Below are 21,033 nucleotides of genomic sequence, written 5' to 3' on the forward strand. Positions count from 1 at the left end.
GGCCCAGTGAGAGAGTGTGGGTGGGCATTAGAGCTTTGTTGATGCTCCCGGCCATGATAAAACCCCACAGATCTGAAGTTCAACTGACTACTGTGTGTTTGGAACTTGATAGTGAAAAGGTGAATGGGAGTGAAGCTAAATTGGGTTTTTTATGCATGTTTTTAATCTTTAGATCTACCTATAGAGACATAAAAAAAATGCCTGTGCAACTACCATGACCCCAATTGTCCAGAGTTAAAAAAAAAAGGCAAGACACTGTTCTTTACATAATGAATAGCTGAAGTAAAACTACAAATATCTACACAGTTTCATCAAAATTGTGTAGATATCTGTCTTGTTCATAGGCAACTCTGCTCAGATTTGAACATTAATGTACAACAACAAGGTCAACCATGGCCACATAATTCAGGCCTCGAGCAGTAAAACACAGAATATCACTATGTTGACATAAAATATTTTTCAACCTAAGGGAAAATGTAGTGTTAAATGTGAAGCCTGGGTAAATGTTTTCTTCTGTGTTTGGAGTGGACTGGGGATTGACATCACACGATAAAAGGGGCCACGTTAGAATGAAATCACAGAGAAACAAGCCACTTCAAATTAAAACGCTGAGAAAGAATCAAAAGCAGATAACACAACATTCTACATTGGAGTTATTTGTTTTTTTTGTATAAATACATGTGGATGTACAGTACAAATGACTTCCTGCAGGGTAGCAGAAGATGCAGTCATTAAGTGGCTAATTATTAATGATGGTGGTTCTTAAAAAATACATAAATTAGCTTACAATTAGGAATGTATTTGCCCACATTTTGAAACTAACAAAGCCCATGATAACAGTATAAATCAGGGGTTCTCAATTGGTCTCACCCTGGGACCCACATTTTGTCAGTCATTAAATCGTGACCTAGTTTTTTTTTAGAATTCAACCAACCAAATTTAGTCTTTCAAAAATAGCTGCTGAAAACACACACACACACACACACACACGCATATATATATATATATATATATATATAATCTTTTTATTTATTTTTATTTTTTTAAATAAATTAATCTATATATTTTCCTGCGCAACATGCATTTCACAGCATGCATGTCAAAAGAAGTTTATTTCCATATAAAAGAAAAATCCAACATGATATACATTGAGTATTTATTTATTTTTGACCAGCTGTCCGCAACCAGGTCCGTGACCCACCAGTTGAGAATAGCTGTTATAGACAACATTAGCAAGCAGCTTAAATGTAAATCAGTGACATCAGTGGTGCCAATTCCTAACCAGATTGATGTGTAGCCCCTCCCTCTGACTCCAGTTCTCCACATCCATCTGGGTCTGTGTCTGGTGAATCCTTTCAGAACCAGGGAGGGACATGAACAGAATGCTTAAAGCTGATTGGGCGAAGCGCCTGTCCACCATGATTTGTTTTAGCCAATCACACAATAACAAATGATGATGTCGTCATCGGCATGCGCCGCAGAGACGCTGCAACAACAACAACAAGGCTCCGCTGGTAAAAACTTTCTTTTGGGATAGTAATGCTGCGGTCATTATGTCGTTTAGTGACTTTTGCCGTTTTTGCAACATGAGTATGAGAGTTAAGGGCACGTTAACCATCCTCGTGCGTCGACATCTTTCTATTTTGATTCAGAGCTATGCTAATAGCGGTAGCCCAGCTAGTTCCTCTCCCCACAACTTCGGTCCTTCCGCCCTAAACCACAACACTGCCTCATGATTGGTTCTAATTGTTTCGGTTCCATTTTGAAAGGCAAAGGCGGGAACAGTACAAGATGGATTCTGGTGTTTGTGAACACAAGGAGAATCCATATTGCAAGCAAGGTTATCCATTTCCTATAAAAAAAAATAAAAAAAGGAACATTTTAACTGCTTTGAAAGAGAGTGTAATTTATAGATATTAATTTGTAGTTGAAAGCACACCCTAAGATTATCATTAGATTAACTAAAAAATGTCTATATTGCAGGACCCTATATTTATATTTACTTAACTAACCACCACATACTGTACATCCAAGACCCTGACACCTATCTGACAGTAAATATTTGCAGATCATTAATAGCTTTTCTTCTCCATCACCTCATGACACGTGCCAACCCTTCATAAGTAGAGACGAGTGTTTCTCAGAAGGAACTAAGTAAACGCCAAGCTGCTGTGCAATACAAAACCGTTTCTATACAAAACCACTCTGCCACTCCACAAAGGCTGTGTGGAAAAGCTCCCCATTATTTCGCAATGTCTGTTAATTTGGCTCATGCTGTAAAGGAGAATGCTAAACTTCAAACCTGTTGACTTTCAAAACACACTGTGCGTCATCACACAAAGGCTAAACAAAGGTCCAACTCAAAGTCCAGATTTGCAAAGCTTACGAGGATCATCTGAAAAGAAACACTGGACTCACAAAGGCTCAGGTGTTCAACGCTCTGAGAATATTTATGTGTTTTTAAAATTTTAGCAACAACATACAGCGCATTTTCCAGTCTGCTCCAAGCTTCTAGCTGCAGGCAGAATGTAAAAACCCAATGTGGGACGACGTGCAAAAAAAAAAATCAGTGTGTGCTACCTTGGTTGAAATATTCTCATGTGTGTGTGTGTGTGTCTCTCTCGCTCTCATTCTAACTGCACTGAATCATCACCTTCTAACCTCACTTCCTATTGCGTCAACTGCAAAAATGTTTTGAAATAACCATGATCTTCAACATGCAAACCTCCACCAAATAGAGCCTCATAAGCAACAAGAAGAACTGTATCCACTTACGATTTCATTTTTGTTTTTTTCTTTAATCTTTGAGATGTCTTAAAGGGAAACAGATTTTCTTCAGTGAAGCCTGTAATCATGCGTTCACATGTTTCTGCAGGTCTTAGAACAGGATTAAAAACCACCTGTTTAAAGCACTACCCTGTGTTTTACAGCCACCGTTGTTCTTCTCATATGCACAAACTGGAATAATGAAGGGAGCTACTGTTTATTCACTTGGTTGCCATCTGCATCCTCACAGCATTTGCACAAAACTTTAAGAAACCGCACTGATGAGTGTGAAAGCAAAAGAAACTGTGAGGTTAGTAACAGTTCCCATCTACAGAAAAGCTTTGAAAAACTAACATTACTGACAAAGCACCAGAAAATAGTTCCCATTTGTGTGAGAGTTGCTTTGAAATGATGCTTTACTAATGAGGTTATTAGAACCAGTATGTCACGTCAAACGACTAAGTGCACATGAAAAATAAAGAAAAGCTTGATTATTATTCACAATCAAATTTAGGTAACATGTTAGACTTGACATGAGTGACATTTACATTAATGTTATCTCTCTGCATTAGAGCCACAGATTAGTCACCAGTGTTATGATGTGAATGTAACTTGGCACATCCTGGTAATGCTCACAGAGCAAAGGGCAAACCAAACCCCACCTGAATTCTTAATGCTCTTGTCAATTATACATTAAAATATCATATGGAAAATGTATTTGAAGGCAATAAAGTAAAAAAAAAAAATACTGTTAAAACATCTATCTATGAAGCAAGAAGTGTCTGTCTGTGTGTGTGTGGCTCAAATCTCTCTGCGGTTCATGTAGTGTTGACCTTTGACAGCATGTGCAGAAAAAAAATGAAATAAAATGAAATGCTTTCAGAACTTTCAAAGGTGGCGAAACAACGGAGCTATTTAGCTTCAATGTGTTTCAGGTTTTTGTCATGGTAGGTTCCAAATGCATCTTGGGAAACTTGGAAGTATACTTCAGTGGGAACGCTCATCATCTTAATTCTCCTAACCATACTTGTAGTATATAGTAGACAGTATATACTCGTTGATTGGCAGTAGTGCATAGTATGGGGTGTGCCATTTCAAACACAGCCCAACAGAGTAAGGTGGATTGGGTGAATTAAAAAGTTTGTGGGCCTAAACCAGAGGTTTGTTTGATCCACCTTCGTCTCAGCATTAGAATAATGGCCACTTTGAGCATTAACACAGGAAAGAATAAAGAGTTTTTATAGTAATATGGTAACATTCTGTGTATGTTTGTTGTTGTCTTGCTCATTATGAGGCATTTTGTGCATTTCTGTTGTCCTTTTGTGTATTTTTTACGATCAAATTTATGTTTTTAGGAGTCATATTGTGTATTTGTCTTGTTTGTTGGTGTCATTTTTGTGTATTTCTGTTGTCGTTTTGCTTGTTTGTTCGTACTCTGGGTTTGTGGAGTCACTTTTTGTGTACTTTTGTTGTCATTTTTTATAGTTTTGAATATTTTTTTGAGTCATTTTGTGTATTTTTGTTGTCATTTTGTGTTATTTGGAGTCATTTTGTGTGTCACTGTTGTCGTTAGGTTCATTTTTACAGTAGTGCAGCGTGCTTTTGGAGTATTTTCTGTGTTTTTCTTGCAATTTTGTAACTTTGTAATTCAAAAAATATATATTCTTGCTTTTGTTTTGTGTATTTTTCTGTCATTTTGTGCATTTACTTCGAGGGCCGGCCGCATAAAATTGTACGCATAGGCCAGTTGCCTATGTCTGGCATAAACACTAAAGTCACTCCCACGTATGTTGAATGACGTATCACACTGTAAACAGACACTACAATGCAGGCACTATGTATTTAAAAGCATCATGTGCAACAGTGAACTATGGAATGTTTTTTGTCTTATCTTGGGTTTCAAATGTTTGAAATGCTCTTTTTAAATGTCAAATGAAAATGAACCTAATCCGTCAGGTCACTGCGGTGAGGTTACCCATGTGATCAAAGCTGTGTCAGCAGTTTTCTATCAAACTCAGCTCTCAGGTGTCAGGGCACAGAGGTGACTATAAGGTATTAAGTATTAGTATGTGGCTGTTACAGTGATACCAACATGCTTTCGTGACGTTGGAATTTGTTTCAGATTCAGTCACATCACAACAGACGAGTTTTCCGTGAGGGTGCGGCTCCGCTGCCACTCCTCACAAAGGTTCCCGTTCACTGTGAACTCATTCATACCACCGTCCTGCTTCCCATAAATAAATACGCTTCGGGGCGGATTCACTAAGATCTGAAATAAAAGGTGGTAAAACAGGTGTGTCCCTAAATCCTTTGGTGGTGCCGTTTCTTTACCTGCTGTGGGGAATCCGCTAACATTGCGTCACTAATGGCTGCGTGTGTAGACGTGGTTGAGACTGCCTTATTTAAATGAACATTCAGTGCACAGATGCACAAAAAGACAGTTGAAGAACTGAAATTGGAGGCAGGTGGACTTCTCTGTCTGCTGCACAAACATTTAATAATGTAGAAAAGAAAATAACCTACTAAAAATGTTGTTTAATAAACTAATTTAAAAAAACTAGTGATATCCCCCCACCCCACCCCCTTAATTTAAAGGGCCCATGTTACACTAAATGGACTTTTCTGTGCTTTAAACATCATAAAAGTGCTATTTGGGCTTCATACACAAGTGTTTTTTTCATTGATTCCCTCAATCATTAGTCAGAGGGTGATTTGCTCCTTTCTTACTGCAGGGTGAGCCCAAACATCTCGCTACAATTTGATGAAGCGTTCCCACTTTGATGACGAATTTGACGCGGCACTGAGCTGGAGAAGCCACGCCTCCAGGAAGCTCTCTGCCGTGATTGATATGTAAACAGACACGCCCACGAAGGTGAGCATGTAAGCGTCCTTCGCGCAGTGCTATGTATGTATTTTCTACAGCCTATGTATGTATTTTCTACAGTCTATGTACGTATTTTCTACAGTCTATGTACGTATTTTCTACAGTCTATGTATGTATTTTCTACATTGCTATGTATGTTTTTTTTACAGTCTATGTACGTATTTTCTACAGTCTATGTATGTACCGGCGAACGCCCAGCCCCCACGTTTCTAAAGCAGCATGAGCTTGGCTACTGAGTGGGTGGGAGGAGGGCGGGCCGTCCTCTGACCCTACGTCACCGTACAGGGAGGAGGAAGTCAGTGTCCCGTCTATAGACACGCCCACTCATGAATATGCATAAATAGGACACAAATCAGCCTGTTTGTGTAGAGTTGCTCCGAAAGTGACTTTCTCAAACGGAGATGGATGAAAAATAGAATGACATGGGACCTTTAATGTGTCTGCTTCATCAGTTCCTGTAACTTTGCTCTGATCAGTCCATGGAAAACATCATCCAGCAGGTCTGATCTCCTGAGCAGCGCTGTGTCACGCACACTCAAGATGTGAACATTGTTTCATCGCTACGTAAATTGCACAGCTGTTCTCAACATGGCGCGAGAGTTTGACGGTTGGAGATGAATACACAGGAGCTTCCCTGGAGCGCTGTGTCCGTAGCGACACCCATGGAGCTCCGCACACAGCGACCCTCTGCACCGCAGCCACGCCGGACTCTACACGGGATGCCTGAGGCTTTTCTCTCCCTCACACACACTTTACTCTGCATTTTCTCATTCAGTGGCTGTTAAAATTGACTATTGTTTTATTTCAATTAAAGGTTAAGTGGAGCATTTTTTCCATCTCCGCTGTGTTTTGTGTCAACATGCAGTGCAGAGATGATCTCTGCGTGTAAGTTTGCACCTGCCTGTGGATCGCACTATTTTCAGCGCAGAATACAGTCACCCTAAACAGTTCTAGAATTGATTAATTTGCATTTCCTTCTCCAATTTTTTTGCGCCCCTTATGATATTCGCCTACTTTACATATTCATCAGAGGGAAACGCGCTAAATGAATTGTGGGCCCATTGTGACGCACTGAACACGCGCAGTCCTGATTCCCTTGGGTTTGTACACATTATTAGTGTGTGAAGTGACGTTTGCACACGTTTTAATACCCCTAAGGCAAGGCAAGGCAAATTTATTTGTATAGCGCATTTCATACTCAAGGCAACTCAATGTGCTTTACATGATAAAACATTCAATTGTTTAAAATCAATAAGAACATTTAAAATCATCAGTAAAATCATCATGACATCAACAACATGACTAAAAATCTCTCTCTCAATCATATGCAGTAGAGAAAAAAAATGCCTTTAACTTTGATTTAAAAATGTTCACATGTGATGCTGACTTCAGCTCTGCTGGCAGTTTGTTCCACTTCTTTGCAGCATAACAACTAAAAGCAGCATCGCCATGTTTACTGTGAGCTCTGGGCTCCACTATCTGATCTGTGTCCATAGATCTGAGAGACCTGCTGGGTTCATACATGACTAACATCTCATTGATGTATTCTGGACCAAACCCATTCACAGATTTATACACCAGCAGCAGAACTTTAAAGTCTATTCTGAGGCTGACTGGGAGCCAGTGTAAAGACTTTAAAACTGGAGTGAACTAAACCTTTAGTGAATCTGCCCCTCTGTGTGCTGATATAGTTACAGGTTTTTATTTAAACCACATTAAGCCTTTAAATTTGGCTACATTTCCGGTAATTGCAAGAGTGAACACATTTATTGAGTACATTTTTGACACAAAGTTGGCCAATGATTCCAATTGTACAAGTGAGCATAAAACATGCTTAAACTTGAATGTTAGTAAGTTTACCTCAACAAATAATAATCCTCTTTAAATTCACTTGTGTCACTGATTCAAAGCGTGATGACTCATTTAGTTGGCTGTTCTGGGATCTGGTTTTTTTTTGTTTTTTGTTTTTTATTTTATGACAAGCTGCACCTTAATGTCATACACTGCTGTCATTGTCAAATTTACCATGTAGCTGTCAGCCTCGTGAAAAATGATGGTTGTGCCTCGAAGTGAGACTAAAGTAGGAATTAAACACTCGACTAACCTGGTGTAATTGTCAGTAATTCAGCAAGAAAATGCTTGGATTTGTAGGAATTCTGCTTCTCAAAGTTTTCGTAAGTATCAACTCAAGCATGAAATAAATGAACGCTCACAAAAGACGATGATATTTGAGGTTTGGAGAGTAGCTTTGAATTGCTTTGTTTAGCATCATTCTTGCTTATCCAACATGCAAACGGCACAATCAGAAACAAAGGAGCCCATTTCTTATCAGGTGACACATCCATGTCATTTTTGATGATTTTTATATAAGAATAATTGACGAAATACAGTTTTAAAACAGAAGAAAAACACAAGAAAACAACTGGACCAGATGCAGACTCACCCGTACAAAGTGCTCGGGGTCCCTCAGAAACACCGTCCTCTCCTTAGCGATGCTGTTGCTATGATAAAACTCCACCAGTTCATTCAGAGAAGAAAAGACCTCGTCCCACACGTAGTACTGACAACAGCGGTCCTGCAACACCTTGAAATGCTGAACATGGTCCCCGTAACTGTAAAACACCCAAAGAAGACAGGAGGAGTACATGTATAATCAATATTAAAATCATCCAGTTTTAGAGCACCCAAAAAGCCTTTGATCCAGGTCGTTTGTGTATATATATATATATATATATATATATATTCTTTTTTTACTGGATTTCAGTTCATCTACATTTATATTAGTATATTAATACAGTTGTTGAAAGCTGCACTACCTGATTCTTGAACCATGACAGAGGGCATGGCTGAATTCGAACAGTAAATCCCGCCCCCCACTCTGATAATCCCTCCCAGTCTCCTCCTCTCACGGAAGTGAGCACGAGAGCTGAACGTGCACTACCGGTAAAAGACGTCGCCGCGCAAAAGGATGCACGCAAAATATAGGAAAATGAAACATTAGATAACTTGTCCACTCGTCCAAGACTGAAAACAAGTTTGTGCACGCGCTTCACTATATATCGCGGCAGCCAATGGGAAGGCTCCGTCAATCGCTCCTTTCTCTACATCCTGTGATTGGAGCAGGAGGGGGTGACCGCCAAGATTTTGTCTTCTGGGATTTTATTAACTAAAATACTTAATTATAAGGCACAGACAGCACGCAGATGTACAATTTATAGCATATGACGCTAATAAGAATCTTCTTATTAATTAAAAAAAATTATTTCAGTACCCCAGCTTAAAGATTGTGCTTTGATTCTTTTTTTTACATTTTTATTATTTAAATGTATTTAATTTAATTTCAGGCGATACCACATGGGGTCCCGACCCCAAAGTTGAAAAGCAGATTTAGTGGCTCCCGAATAGATTTAGTTCTAATGTTTTAATCACTTCTGGTCATCTCACACCTGGGGTGGGACCAAGACTGACCCTAACTTTGTTAATTTGCTTCTCTCTCTCTGTCTCTCTAGTACCTCCCGTGGTGCCATCACTTTCCCCTAGTGGTACACGTACCCCCATTTGAGAAACACTGATCTACTCCTTAAAGGGAAAAAAGAGACCTCGAAATTCTATTACATTATTCTCTTTTCACCTCAGTCTATCCCTTTAACTGGAGAATTCGTATAATGTCATGTTACTATTGTTATCTCACTTCATCGTTGCAGGTTCAAGCTGAGGGAGAATCTATTTTTTTAAAAGTGATCAGCACAGCTGATAAAGGATCAATAACACAGTCAGAACTCAGGCTCAAGTGCAAGGAAGCGAACTGTATTTTAACGTGAATAGTGAGAATGGTCGATATCTTTTGACGATGGTGTGTTTTATTTATGGTGGGTGGTTTAAAGAGCAGCTGATGACATTTACAGAGCTGTGCTGTGACACTATTGGGACTCAGGCAAAAGTCAATGAGCACAACACTCATTGAAATGTGTATCACTTCCCACCCAGTGTAATGGATTAGAATGGCTGGAAATTGACCGTTATTATCATAATGTTAGCGATACAAACACAGTGTTGAAGTGCATGGCTTGCAATGATAAAATAGCATGACTCTCTGGTATCATAGCGTTTTATTTTGGTTGCTAGGTAACTTGCCCGCCTATCTCTAGAAATGTGGACATCTGATCATGGTTCATTTCATTATATAATGCATCTTACATGCAGAAATAAACACAGCTCCTACACACTTCTAACACAGGTAGGTGGGTGTGTTTATAGATCCTATCGTTCATAGAAAAGTCCTGACTCTTCTTTTCTGTGTGTGTTCTCTCCAGGGTTGGATTCAATTATAATTGTAATTGCATATATGACAATTAATTACAACTATGGCGTAATTAGTGAGGCATTGATTGTTATTCGTTTTTTTCCCATCTAAGTTAACTCCTCCAATGCCGTTTGTCCCATTTTGACGAATAAGAATAAGCTATCAAAAAATTCAGAAAGTTCCCGAGATTTATGCTTTTACTTTTATAATTAGTAACTTTCATTTCTATTGGAAATTGTTAACTTTTTCAATTCATTTCAACCTTTTTCAACCTTATTGCTAATGGTCAACTATTGCTAGGTTAATGCTTAGCTAATGCTATGTTAGTGGTAATGCTAGGCTAATGCTAATGCTAACGCTTCTGCAAATTAATGCTACTGCTAGCTAATATAAATACTAAAGCTATCTAATGCTAATGCTGGATTATGCTCATGCTAGCTGATACTAATGCTATGTAACACTAGTGCTGGATGATGAGAATGCTAGCTGATACTAATGCTGGATGATGAGAATGCTAGCTGATACTAATGCTAACTAATGTTCATGCTACTGCTAGCTAATATAAATACTAGTGCTATCTAACGCTAATGCTGAATGATGATAATGCTAGCTGATACTAATGCTATCTAACACTAATGCTGGATGATGATAATGCTAGCTGATACTGATGCTTATGCTAATGCTAGCTAATGCAGTCCGATGTGGGCCAGCACCTGCATCCTCACTTGCATTTTCTTCAGGAAATGCAAATATTCTAATTGTAATTGAGTTCAGTTGATTGATTCTGTAATTGTAATTGCCATGAAAATTCTATAAAAATGGTCAATTATAATCTAACACAAAACTGGGGAACCATGTTACAGTTCTATGTACAGTTCTACACATATGTAGTAAACAATGAATACAATATATTTTCCCACATGTTACCATTAAAAAAACTATTAAAACCTATATTTGAATTGATTAGGAAGCCTATTTCCAATAGATAGGAAATAAATTAGATGATAGCTATTTGTTTTTAGTGTCTGATTTAGTATGCGTTATCATAAGAGATGATAAACTAACAGAAAGCTAACACAAGAGGAAGGTTCACTTACTTATTTTAGGCTCAGTAATTACGATTAATTGTAATTGAACTTTAGTAATTGAGAGAATAATTGTAATTGACTATCTGAAGATAGGAAAAAATTGTAATTGGAAAAAATGCTGGTAACTGTAATCATAATGAAATTGTAAATGAACACGGTGAATTGAAAATGTAATTGTAACTGATAAATGTAATTGACAGTAACCCTGATTGTCTTTATGATTATAATATTGTTGGCACATTCCTGGTATAGGAATAACATTGTGGTTTACCACTCACTGCACTCTAAGTATATGTTGTCTGGCTGGCTTGGTTTCAATCAGCACCTTCTCTTTTCACCCATAATTCCTTTCTCTGCTCAGAAATAAAGCTATGAGAACAAGTGGAGTTGACTCCATGATGGCTGACATACCTGCCCTGGTGGATGTCACCTCCAGCCAGGGTTGGGCTGGATTACATTTTTAGATTACATTTGTGTATTCAATTATCCCACGTTAGGACACGTTAACCAGCATTTTTTTTTCCAATTACAATTAATATTATTATTTTCCCCTAAAAGTCATTCACAATAACTTTATCAATTGCTAAAGTTCAATTACAATTAATCACAATTACCGATCTTTTAATAAATAAACCGTTAAAATGTAACCTTCCTCTCGTGTTAGCTTTCTGTTAGCATCTCTTATGATAACAGCAGGTTGATTTTGTCCCATAAATCAGCTGTAGAATATGCTAAAAACTATTATTTATCATCTAATTTTCTTCTCATCTTTTGGTTACCTTGTTAGGCTTCCTTATCCATGAAAATGTTGGTATTAATATTTTTGGTGTGGGCGTCTGAGCCTGTTTTGTGTCAGTGTAACCCATGGTTAATTTTCTTTTAATGGTAACATGATCCTCCAGAGAACTAACAGGTAAACTTGATATAAAACAATTTTTATTCATTGTTAAGCCATAAAACTGTGACATCGTTCCCCAGTTTTATGTTCAATAAAATGACATTGTATATGACAGTTTTTATAGTCATATAAGTCATTTACAACTCAATTACAATTCAATGACAATTACAACAGCAGCATATTTTTCCAATGACGATTACAGTCATAATTACATCGTAATTGTAATTAATGACCAATTACACAATTACAATTATAATTGACCCCAACCCTGGCCCCAGATATATTCCCCCCAAAATTCAAAACAACTGCTGAAAGGAAGAAAAAAGAAAAAAAAAAAAAATCAGTTTTATTTTTGTTCCATAAGCGTGTCATTATAAAGCATTTCTATGTAAAGGTTTTTAGGCTCTACAAGCTGTTTGAGGATGTATTTACCCAGTGTGCATAGCAGTGATGTCTGTCATCATGTCTAGTTGTTTTTCCTGTTGGTCTGTTCCTCACTGTCTGGAAGTTATCCATTCTATCTCCGTTCATTGCTTCATGCTGTTGCATCTCAATATCAGCTACTGCACTGTAGATTCTCACTCACATTCAGCAACAAACTGAGACCTCATGAATTTGAAATCTATTCTGATTCTGTGCATTAACCTAATGCCCTTTGCTGCCCCCTATTGGTGGGGCTCTATGACTGACAGTCATAACAAAGAATGAGCTCTACTGAGAGAGTTTAATACTTTATTTTCAGACTCACTCACATTTTGCTGCTGCACCACAAATCCACACACTCAGATTTGCGTACGCGAGGTCAGACTGATCGTAGCGTAGCGTATGATCACGCCAGAATTGATAAAAACCGAAGATTGCGTGAATTTGGTCGAACGCACGTTGTACGCTCAGATTTGAACGTGATAAAAATCTACTCATGAGGCAGTGAATACTGTTTTTTTTTCTACTTATTTACAACGTTAAATCTTTTAAAAATGTGTTATCACTCATTCATTCCATAATTGTGCTCTATTGTTTTTTATATTATTCTGCAGCAAAATGTTGTAGCAGGACAAAGTTTGTGAACCACTCTACTACGTCATCGTGCTGGCCTTTTTTTTTTTTAAACAGGGGAACTCCAATCCATTCACTGAGTATAACATAGGATGAGCATGAAATATAGTGAAAAGAGGTCAAAAGTGACAATAATGGGTCAATATATGCAGTATTCGGTGGGGAAAGTGGTGGAAACGGTTTATAAATGCCGAAAATGTCTTGAAAGTGGAAAAAAAATGTGCAGAAAAAGCAATGAATTTGAAGGAGAAGTGACATCAAAGGGAGTAATGTAGCAAAAATGCAATATAAGGAGCAAAAATATAGCAAGAAAAAGTCATGAAAATAGGTTAAAATATAGAAAGTTTGGACAAGTTGCAGAAAAAAAAAAATGGTACAAATAAGCAAAAATTGCTCAAATTGTTCATACAGAGATCTGTTCAGGGACTGGCTGCATGTATTGTTGAGGAGGAGACGCATGTAGAACTAAAGAAGACGGCGAGAATTTTAAATATTTCTGGAAAAGAACCCAATTCAGCACTCTATATTTGGGATCTTTCACTTTCATAATAGTACCCAGTTTCTCATGCAACTTGCTTAATGTGAAACACAGTGTTAACATTATTCAGTTGAAGTGCAGAAAGACACTGGCTTGTTTTTCTTACCTAAGACAAAACATTATAATATGAAAAATCTTTCCTGAAAACAAGTTTTTTTTAAGTAAAAATCACAAACCCTTTGTTTCACTGTTAAACCGAAACCAAAAATATGATATAATGGAATTAAATGCAGCGCACTGCACACAGATGATGATTAGATTTTTTTGATGCAGTCTGTTCCCTGTTATGTACGTCGTATAAATTACTAAAGTCAGTCTGTGTTGAGCCCTGTTTTAGATCTTTGGTGAATTACCCTCATGTGTATTAAAAAAAAAAAAAAAATGTGGGCATGGTGAATGGGTGAGGGCATCATTCCTGCTTATTTTGATCTCTTTTTTTTTTTTTTTTAATTTTTTTACTTAAATAAATGTACCTACATACTGTGTTTCATTACTTTAAATATAAATAAATAAATATTACATAAACAAAAATGTTGACCATACTGCGTGCATTTCATATAACAGTGATTGCCAAACTGGGGTACGTGTACGCCTCGGGGTACGTGAACAACTCTCAGGATGTACACAGAAACATTTGTCAGTTTATTTTTTTAATCATTATAGATTTTTTTTTAATTTAATTTTGTATTTTTTTAAGTGCATACAAACCTTCTTCCTCATCCATCAAAAATAATTTGTGGCACAACTCAAACTGTTCAAATTCTAAAACGAGCATAAAATCAGAAATATATGAATAAAATGGCCTAAATTCAAGTTTAATGTTGGACGAGACATAAGAAAGAGTTTATACAGGCCAGCAGACACAAATAAATCTTGTATAGCGTGAGCTAAGGGGTACTTGTGATAAGAAATAAAGGCTAAGGGGTACATGGGGCAATAACGTTTGGGAAACATTGCTCTACACCACATTAATCTGAGACTATATATTACAACAGTATGAAATTCTTAGATTCCATTCAGGAACTACAACAAGGAAAAAACACAACGACAACAAATATGACTTTAAGTGATTCATTATAAACAAAACTGAAAACACTATCCACAATTACAAGGTAATATATCTGTATGTGTGGGATAAGAATGAATGCGACGGCGCGTACGAATCACATGACCAATTAAATTTAAGACAAGCTCACAGCCAGATGCATCCCTGAGTGTCCATTTAAACTCAAAACTACGTTTTTAAATGATCTTGACAGCCCAAGTAGAACAATAGTTATGATAGATTAAAAACGCTGCACTTTTACTGATTATTTTTGGCGCGTTCGGTGCAGAAACAAACAATAAAGACGGGCCGTTCTTCCTTCTGATAGTGTTCGCAAACAAAAAATACACCTCTTTCCTATTGGTGGAAAGTGTTAGGCCTGTGACGTGTCCCTCTGTCTTATTAGTGGACAGGAACTATTTCTTGCAGTAGCACAAATAATTTGTGGCATCTGATTGTGAGGTTTTGTAAAAAGATGTATTAGATGATTTGGGAAAAATGATATATAACTTGTTTTTTTTTTTTTGTGAACTTGTGCATATGTTTTTGCTAAATACACTTTATATTTGCATTCTCATTCATCAAATCGGTTTGTTAAACATATTTGTGGTTTCCACTCTAAAGGTGTTTTTGTGTGATTTTAGGTCCATTGTGTTTATACAGTATGTCAAAATGAACAATTAACAGTAAAGTCATACAGCTGAAGTCGTGTTGAAAGAAATTATACCAAACAAAGCAAGCTGAACAATTTTTACAGTATAGTGAAATATAAAAGAGTCAAAAACGGCCAGTTAAGAACTGGACTCCAGAGGGTTAAAAAAGAAAAAACACATTAGGTGTGGCAGAGAAGAGATGAAAAAGGATTATGATAGGTTGTAAAAAGGACACGGACTTTCCCTTGAGGCACTTCTCAGAAATGTAGTCTCAGATAAAAAACATCTGCGTTTAGTGTTTCCCAATGACCTGATTTAAATAAGGTTTAAGCCTGCCTATGGTTAGCATTGACAGTTTAGACAGATTAGACGAGATACTTGAGGGTTAGCAGTTCTGCCACAAAGTAAGGTGACTGTCAATTCCACAAGTGGAGACCTGAGACACTTTAGCTGTTGAGTTTGCATGTTCTTCCTGTAACATGTGGATACTCAGATACAGCACTAGGGTTGGGTGGGTAGGGCGTTCCAAATCGAGACCGCTGACAAGTTCATATGTTTCTGTTGGCAAGTGTTAATTCAATTCAATTCAACTTTATTTGTATAGCGCAATTTACAACAAAGTCATCTCAATGAGCTTATCAAAATATAAAATTCATAATAAAAAAGAAAAAACCAACAAGATCCACATGAACAAGCATTTAGCGATCTAACTAAATCAACATTGTAAAACACCCTTAAAGAAACATAAACGATTATTTAATATAGCCTCCATACTCTCCTAACAAGATATATCTCGTGACACGACAGCGCATCCATTGTTTGTGTAGGAAACACAGAAACATGGAGAAAATGACAACAACAACAACTCGGAACAGCCTCAGTGAGGTGCATCCACAAAGCCAATCCTTCCATCCTTTTCTGACCTTCCTTTCCTCTGGTAGCTCAGGTGTTGGTCTCCCTTCTTTTAAAAGTTGCCGTTCACTAGCGAGAGAACGTAGCAGCTGCGGCCACATTGTATCAATTCACTAATGCACTGTTAACGTACATATAGCATTTAGCATAGCACGGTTACATCCAAAGGCAGCGTAGAGAGCTGCCTTTGGACGTTTTTATGGTTTTCATCTTGGGGAACTGACTGCGCATGCGCAAACACATAAAACACGCTATGGGAACAGAGGCAGAGCAACAATGTGCTTTTGGGAGGGGGCGTGGCCTCCTTCTGCCTTACAACGAAGTGAGACTGTGAAGCATCTCTGCCGTACCAGGAAATAGTGATGTTTAGTCATTTGGGCTATGAAAAGCAGAGAGACACCAGACAATGCTGCTTCTTCTTCTGTTTTACGGTGGTTGGCACGGCATCCCGCAAAAAAATATAGCGCCACTGTAACAGGAAGTACAATACAGACGCACCATATTGTAACGGTAACTGAGTTTATTTCTTTAAAAAATAATGCGTTAGAGTATTCGTTACTGTCAAAAGTAACGGTGCCATGGTATTTACCGTGTTACCACACAACACTGATCATGTTGTTTAATATTAGGATATATCGGAATATATTGTATCATGACATTCCAAAAGGGTTGCAGAAAAGATTTTTAGAGAGAAACTACATTTCGATATACAATATGCTGGAACAACATTGAAAAAGATGAGTATAACAATAGCAGGGGTTAAATGATGGAACTGCCTAAAGGATGAAATAAAACAAAGCACCAACATAGTTTAAAAAGCTTTTTAAATCATAAATTGTTAGTAAGTATAAGAAAGAAGAGCAACAATTCTACCTAGGGCAGAAATAATATATAATATGTATATACTGATATGAATATATTAATACTTAAACATAATAAAAGGTTTTTATTAATGTATATATTGCCACTCTAAATTTAATTAATAAAATGTGTGTCGTAAATATTAAAAAGTATAATATTAATATTATGTACACGTCATGTGTATGTATGCATATGTGTGTATGTATATATGTTAAATGTGAATGTATAAACTGTATATATAAAAGTTGTGAAGAATGTATATTGTGAAAATAGTAATATAAGTTAAATATTTTTTAAGTGTGATATTATGTCGAGAACCTTGTTTTGTTCACACACATCTCCCTCTCATCTTCCTGATCTAGTGTAATTGAGGCCCACAGCGATACAGAGATGAACTTATTTTTCCATTGATTTAGAAATGAGAGATAGACGAGACATCTCACGACACGAACACATACAGACATAGGCCACCACAAATCAGGACAGATGTACTTGTTGGAAAGTGCATCAGTGACTGAGTTTTCATGAAGGCCATGCATTTTTTATTGTACTTCCTCAATCAATCTGTTCTCACTTCCCTGTACTCGCCATCTCTCTCAGTCCCTTGTTCTCTAATCTGCTACTCAGCGTCTAGGCACAAGTCTCAAATACTTCACACAAAGTGACACGAGCATCTTTCAATTGGTGTGCCTGCACGCAAAAACAGATGCACAATGTGTATTACATCGTGCATCTTTGACAACCCGTGTGTGTCTCCTGTCGACACAGCTGTCACTTTGAGCGGCTCCTACACATTGTTAGAGTGTGCGTTGCTGCGCTTGCTTGCATGTCAACCATTCGTGCCAGTCTGTGAAAGAAAAAGGGGGTGTGGAGGGGGGGGGGGGGCAGAACTGCTTGTAGCATTAATAAAGCATCTCTGTGGGCGAGTAGTGAGGGCGGAAGTGTGAACATGATCGAGTGAGTGCAAAAACGAAAGAGAAAAACGGTTTGATCAAGAAGAGTTCACTGATCTTTTTACTTTACCTTTACTTTATGTGTGTGATTAAAGAAATTCAATTTTCAATTCATGCTATTTTTCACCATCTCCATTTGTTCTAAGAACCCCAAAAACATAGTATTTGAGGTTTATTTTCCCAAACTCGCCTGTTTTCCAGAGTTTTAGCCTCTGAAAAGTCACTTTCTGACCAACTCTACACAAACAGGCTGATTTGCGGCCTACTTATGCATATTCATGAGTGGGCGTGTCTGTAGACGGGACACTGACTTCCTCCTCCCCGCACGGTGACGTAGGGCCAGAGGACGGCCCGCCCTCCTCCCACCCACTCCGTTGCCGAGATCATGCTGCTTTATAAACATGAGACAGAGCGTGGAGGGCGGGGCGTTCGCCGATACATACATAGCACTGCACGAAGGACGCTGAAATGCTCACCTTCGTGGGTGTGTCTCTTTACATATCAATCACGGCAGAGAGCTTCCTGGAGGCGTGGCTTCTCCAGCTCAGTGCCACGTCAAATTCGTCATCAAAGTGGGAACGCGTCATGAAATTGTAGCGAGGTGTTTGGGCTCACCCTGCAGTAAGAAAGCAGCAAATCACCCTCTAACTAATGATTGAGGGAATCAATGAAAAAAACACTTTGGACATGTGTGTGAAGCCTAAATAACACTTTTATGATGTTTAAAGTACAGAAAAGTTGATTTAGCTTAACATGGGACCTTTAAAATGAAGTTGTGTCAATTCACCAAGACTTCAGAGAATCTCATTGGTTTGGATTTTTCCCTTCAGATAGAGACAGGTGTCAAGGGTTTTCCAGTTGAAAATTAAACCCCAGGAACTACATTGAACAAAAATATAAATGCAACACTTTTGTTTGTGGTCCCATTTTTTATGATCTGAACACAAAGATCTAAAAATGTCTCCTATGTACACAAAAGGACTATTTATTCCAAATATTGCCCATAATTGTGTCTAAATCTGTGTTGGTGAGCACATTGTGGCCAGCCTAAGGCACACCTGTGCACTAACCATACGGTCTAATTAGCATCTTGATATGCCACGCCTGTGAGATCAAATGGATTTCACAGATTTAGACACATATTTGGAAAAAAATTAGCCTTTTGATCACAAAGAAAACTTTTTTCATTTTTCTTTGAGTTCAAATCTTGAAAAATGAGAGCAAAAACAAGTGTTGACACTTTACTCAACGTTTTAATCTATAACTCTCTGTTTTACTGAACTTTCTACGTGATTCCACACCATGAGTGTTTTTTAGACGACATGAATTGTAAAAAGAAAAAAGTTTGTAGAAACCGCAGAGCAAGCCGAATCTTATTAACACTTCTCAGACTGCAAAGAATACTGTGGGAGTGGTCCACCACCATTAAACTAGCTATTTAACTAGCTTGGTAGATGTTTTAGATTTGGATTTCACTCGTCTTTTTCTGATTTTCTCTAAGGCTGTTTTCAAAATCACAAACTAATGTACTACTGTCTCATACGATGTCAGACATAAAAATTAGTATGCAGTGCGTTCACATTAGATAGTATGCAAAGACCGAGTATGCAAGAAAAACCTGTCTGTATAATAGAGGTGTCCTGATCCGATATTGATATCGGACGTCGGTCCGATATCAGCAAGAATACAAATATCGGATTTTATCGGACTGCATCGAAAATCTCAAATATATATTATTATATATTTATTCAATTGTAGAATACTGTAGATATTATGTTGAAGGTTAAAATTTCTGTAATAAATTGGTTTTAATTATAAATAGGTCAGTTTTTCTCATACCTACAGTTGCTGACTATTGTTCTCTGAGTAACATCACTTGATCGAGCCTTTTCTAACATTCCACAATACAAAATAAGTGATAAAAGTATTTGTGATTCGTGTTGATATGGTATCGGATTGATATCGGTCAATACTCAAGGCCACAATGTCGGTATCATACTTTTAAACCAATTGCAGAGTTACTGATATGTACGCATGCGCAGTGTTCAAACAAGAGTGTGGAGAAAATGAAAGAAGCCATATGATAGGCTGAAAGCAAACACACCTGATTGTCATTTAGTTTGATCAGCCAATGGTGACGTTCGTTGACCTGCGACGTCAGGGCCGTCTCAAAATTCACCGCACACGTTTCTTTCACAAATCAGGACATCCCTAATGTAGACTATATCGGGACATTTTTTAAGTATGCACAGTTGCCACACTAGTCATACTTAACCGTCCCATGATGCATTGCAAACTGAACATAAAATGGTCCTTGGACCTACTTCAAGCTAAAAATCAAACATTCCCTTTTCAAAACAAAAGCATCTCTTCTCGTTTAGTCAGTAGCACAATGGCAGGTCTCGGAAAATCTCCAAAATGTTGGCATGAAACGTGTTTCCGTGAGTTTTCTGGATCAAATGACCACATGTTGATGTTCTATTTGGTCACTTTCTAGCTTAAAATGCTTTCAAAATGTTTAAATATGGCAGATATTTAGCCTCGGTGTATTCAGGTTTTTGCCGTTGTAGGTTCAAAATGCATCTCGGTAAACTTGGAAGTATACTCCAGTGGGAACGCTAATCAACCTAATCACACTAATAGTATTTTGTAGACAGTATATACTCATTAAGTGTGTAGTGTGTAGTACTATAGTGTGCAATTTTGAACACAGTCTATAAATAGCTTTCTGGTCTTGTTGTTTGTCTTTATGGGATGATTCTAAAGCCAGAAGAAGAACTAGATACTCTCATCTGTTTCAAGGTTTCTGACTGAGGTAAAGGAGGCTAAGCCCCAAATTTAATGGAAACATCTGTGAATTACTGAGAAAATGAGGTCAATCTAGGCAACCATGTGCAGAGAGCAAATTCTGAACTTTCCTCTCTTGTCACAAGGCTCTATCTGACCTCGTCATCAATGATTAAAAATAGTTCAACTGCGAAAAACACTTTTTTCCATTTTTGCATTTTCACTGTAGACGAGATATAACCCAAAACCAAACCCCGTTCTAAAGACCTATTCTGTTTAATTTGTATTT

At 37.6% G+C, this 21,033-nt stretch overlaps 1 protein-coding gene across 1 annotated transcript in view; it reads right to left on the bottom strand.

Annotated features, from left to right (window-relative positions):
• Nucleotides 1–21,033, bottom strand: part of grapa (GRB2 related adaptor protein a) — a 58,944-nt gene that overhangs the window by 15,951 nt on the left and 21,960 nt on the right. Inside the window, exon 4 of the mRNA XM_028455277.1 lies at nucleotides 8,094–8,262. Coding sequence (XP_028311078.1) covers nucleotides 8,094–8,262 — 169 coding nt within the window. The remainder of the gene's footprint in view (nucleotides 1–8,093; nucleotides 8,263–21,033) is intronic.

Source organism: Gouania willdenowi, chromosome 8, assembly GCF_900634775.1.
Source record: "Gouania willdenowi chromosome 8, fGouWil2.1, whole genome shotgun sequence".
NCBI lineage: Eukaryota > Metazoa > Chordata > Actinopteri > Blenniiformes > Gobiesocidae > Gouania > Gouania willdenowi.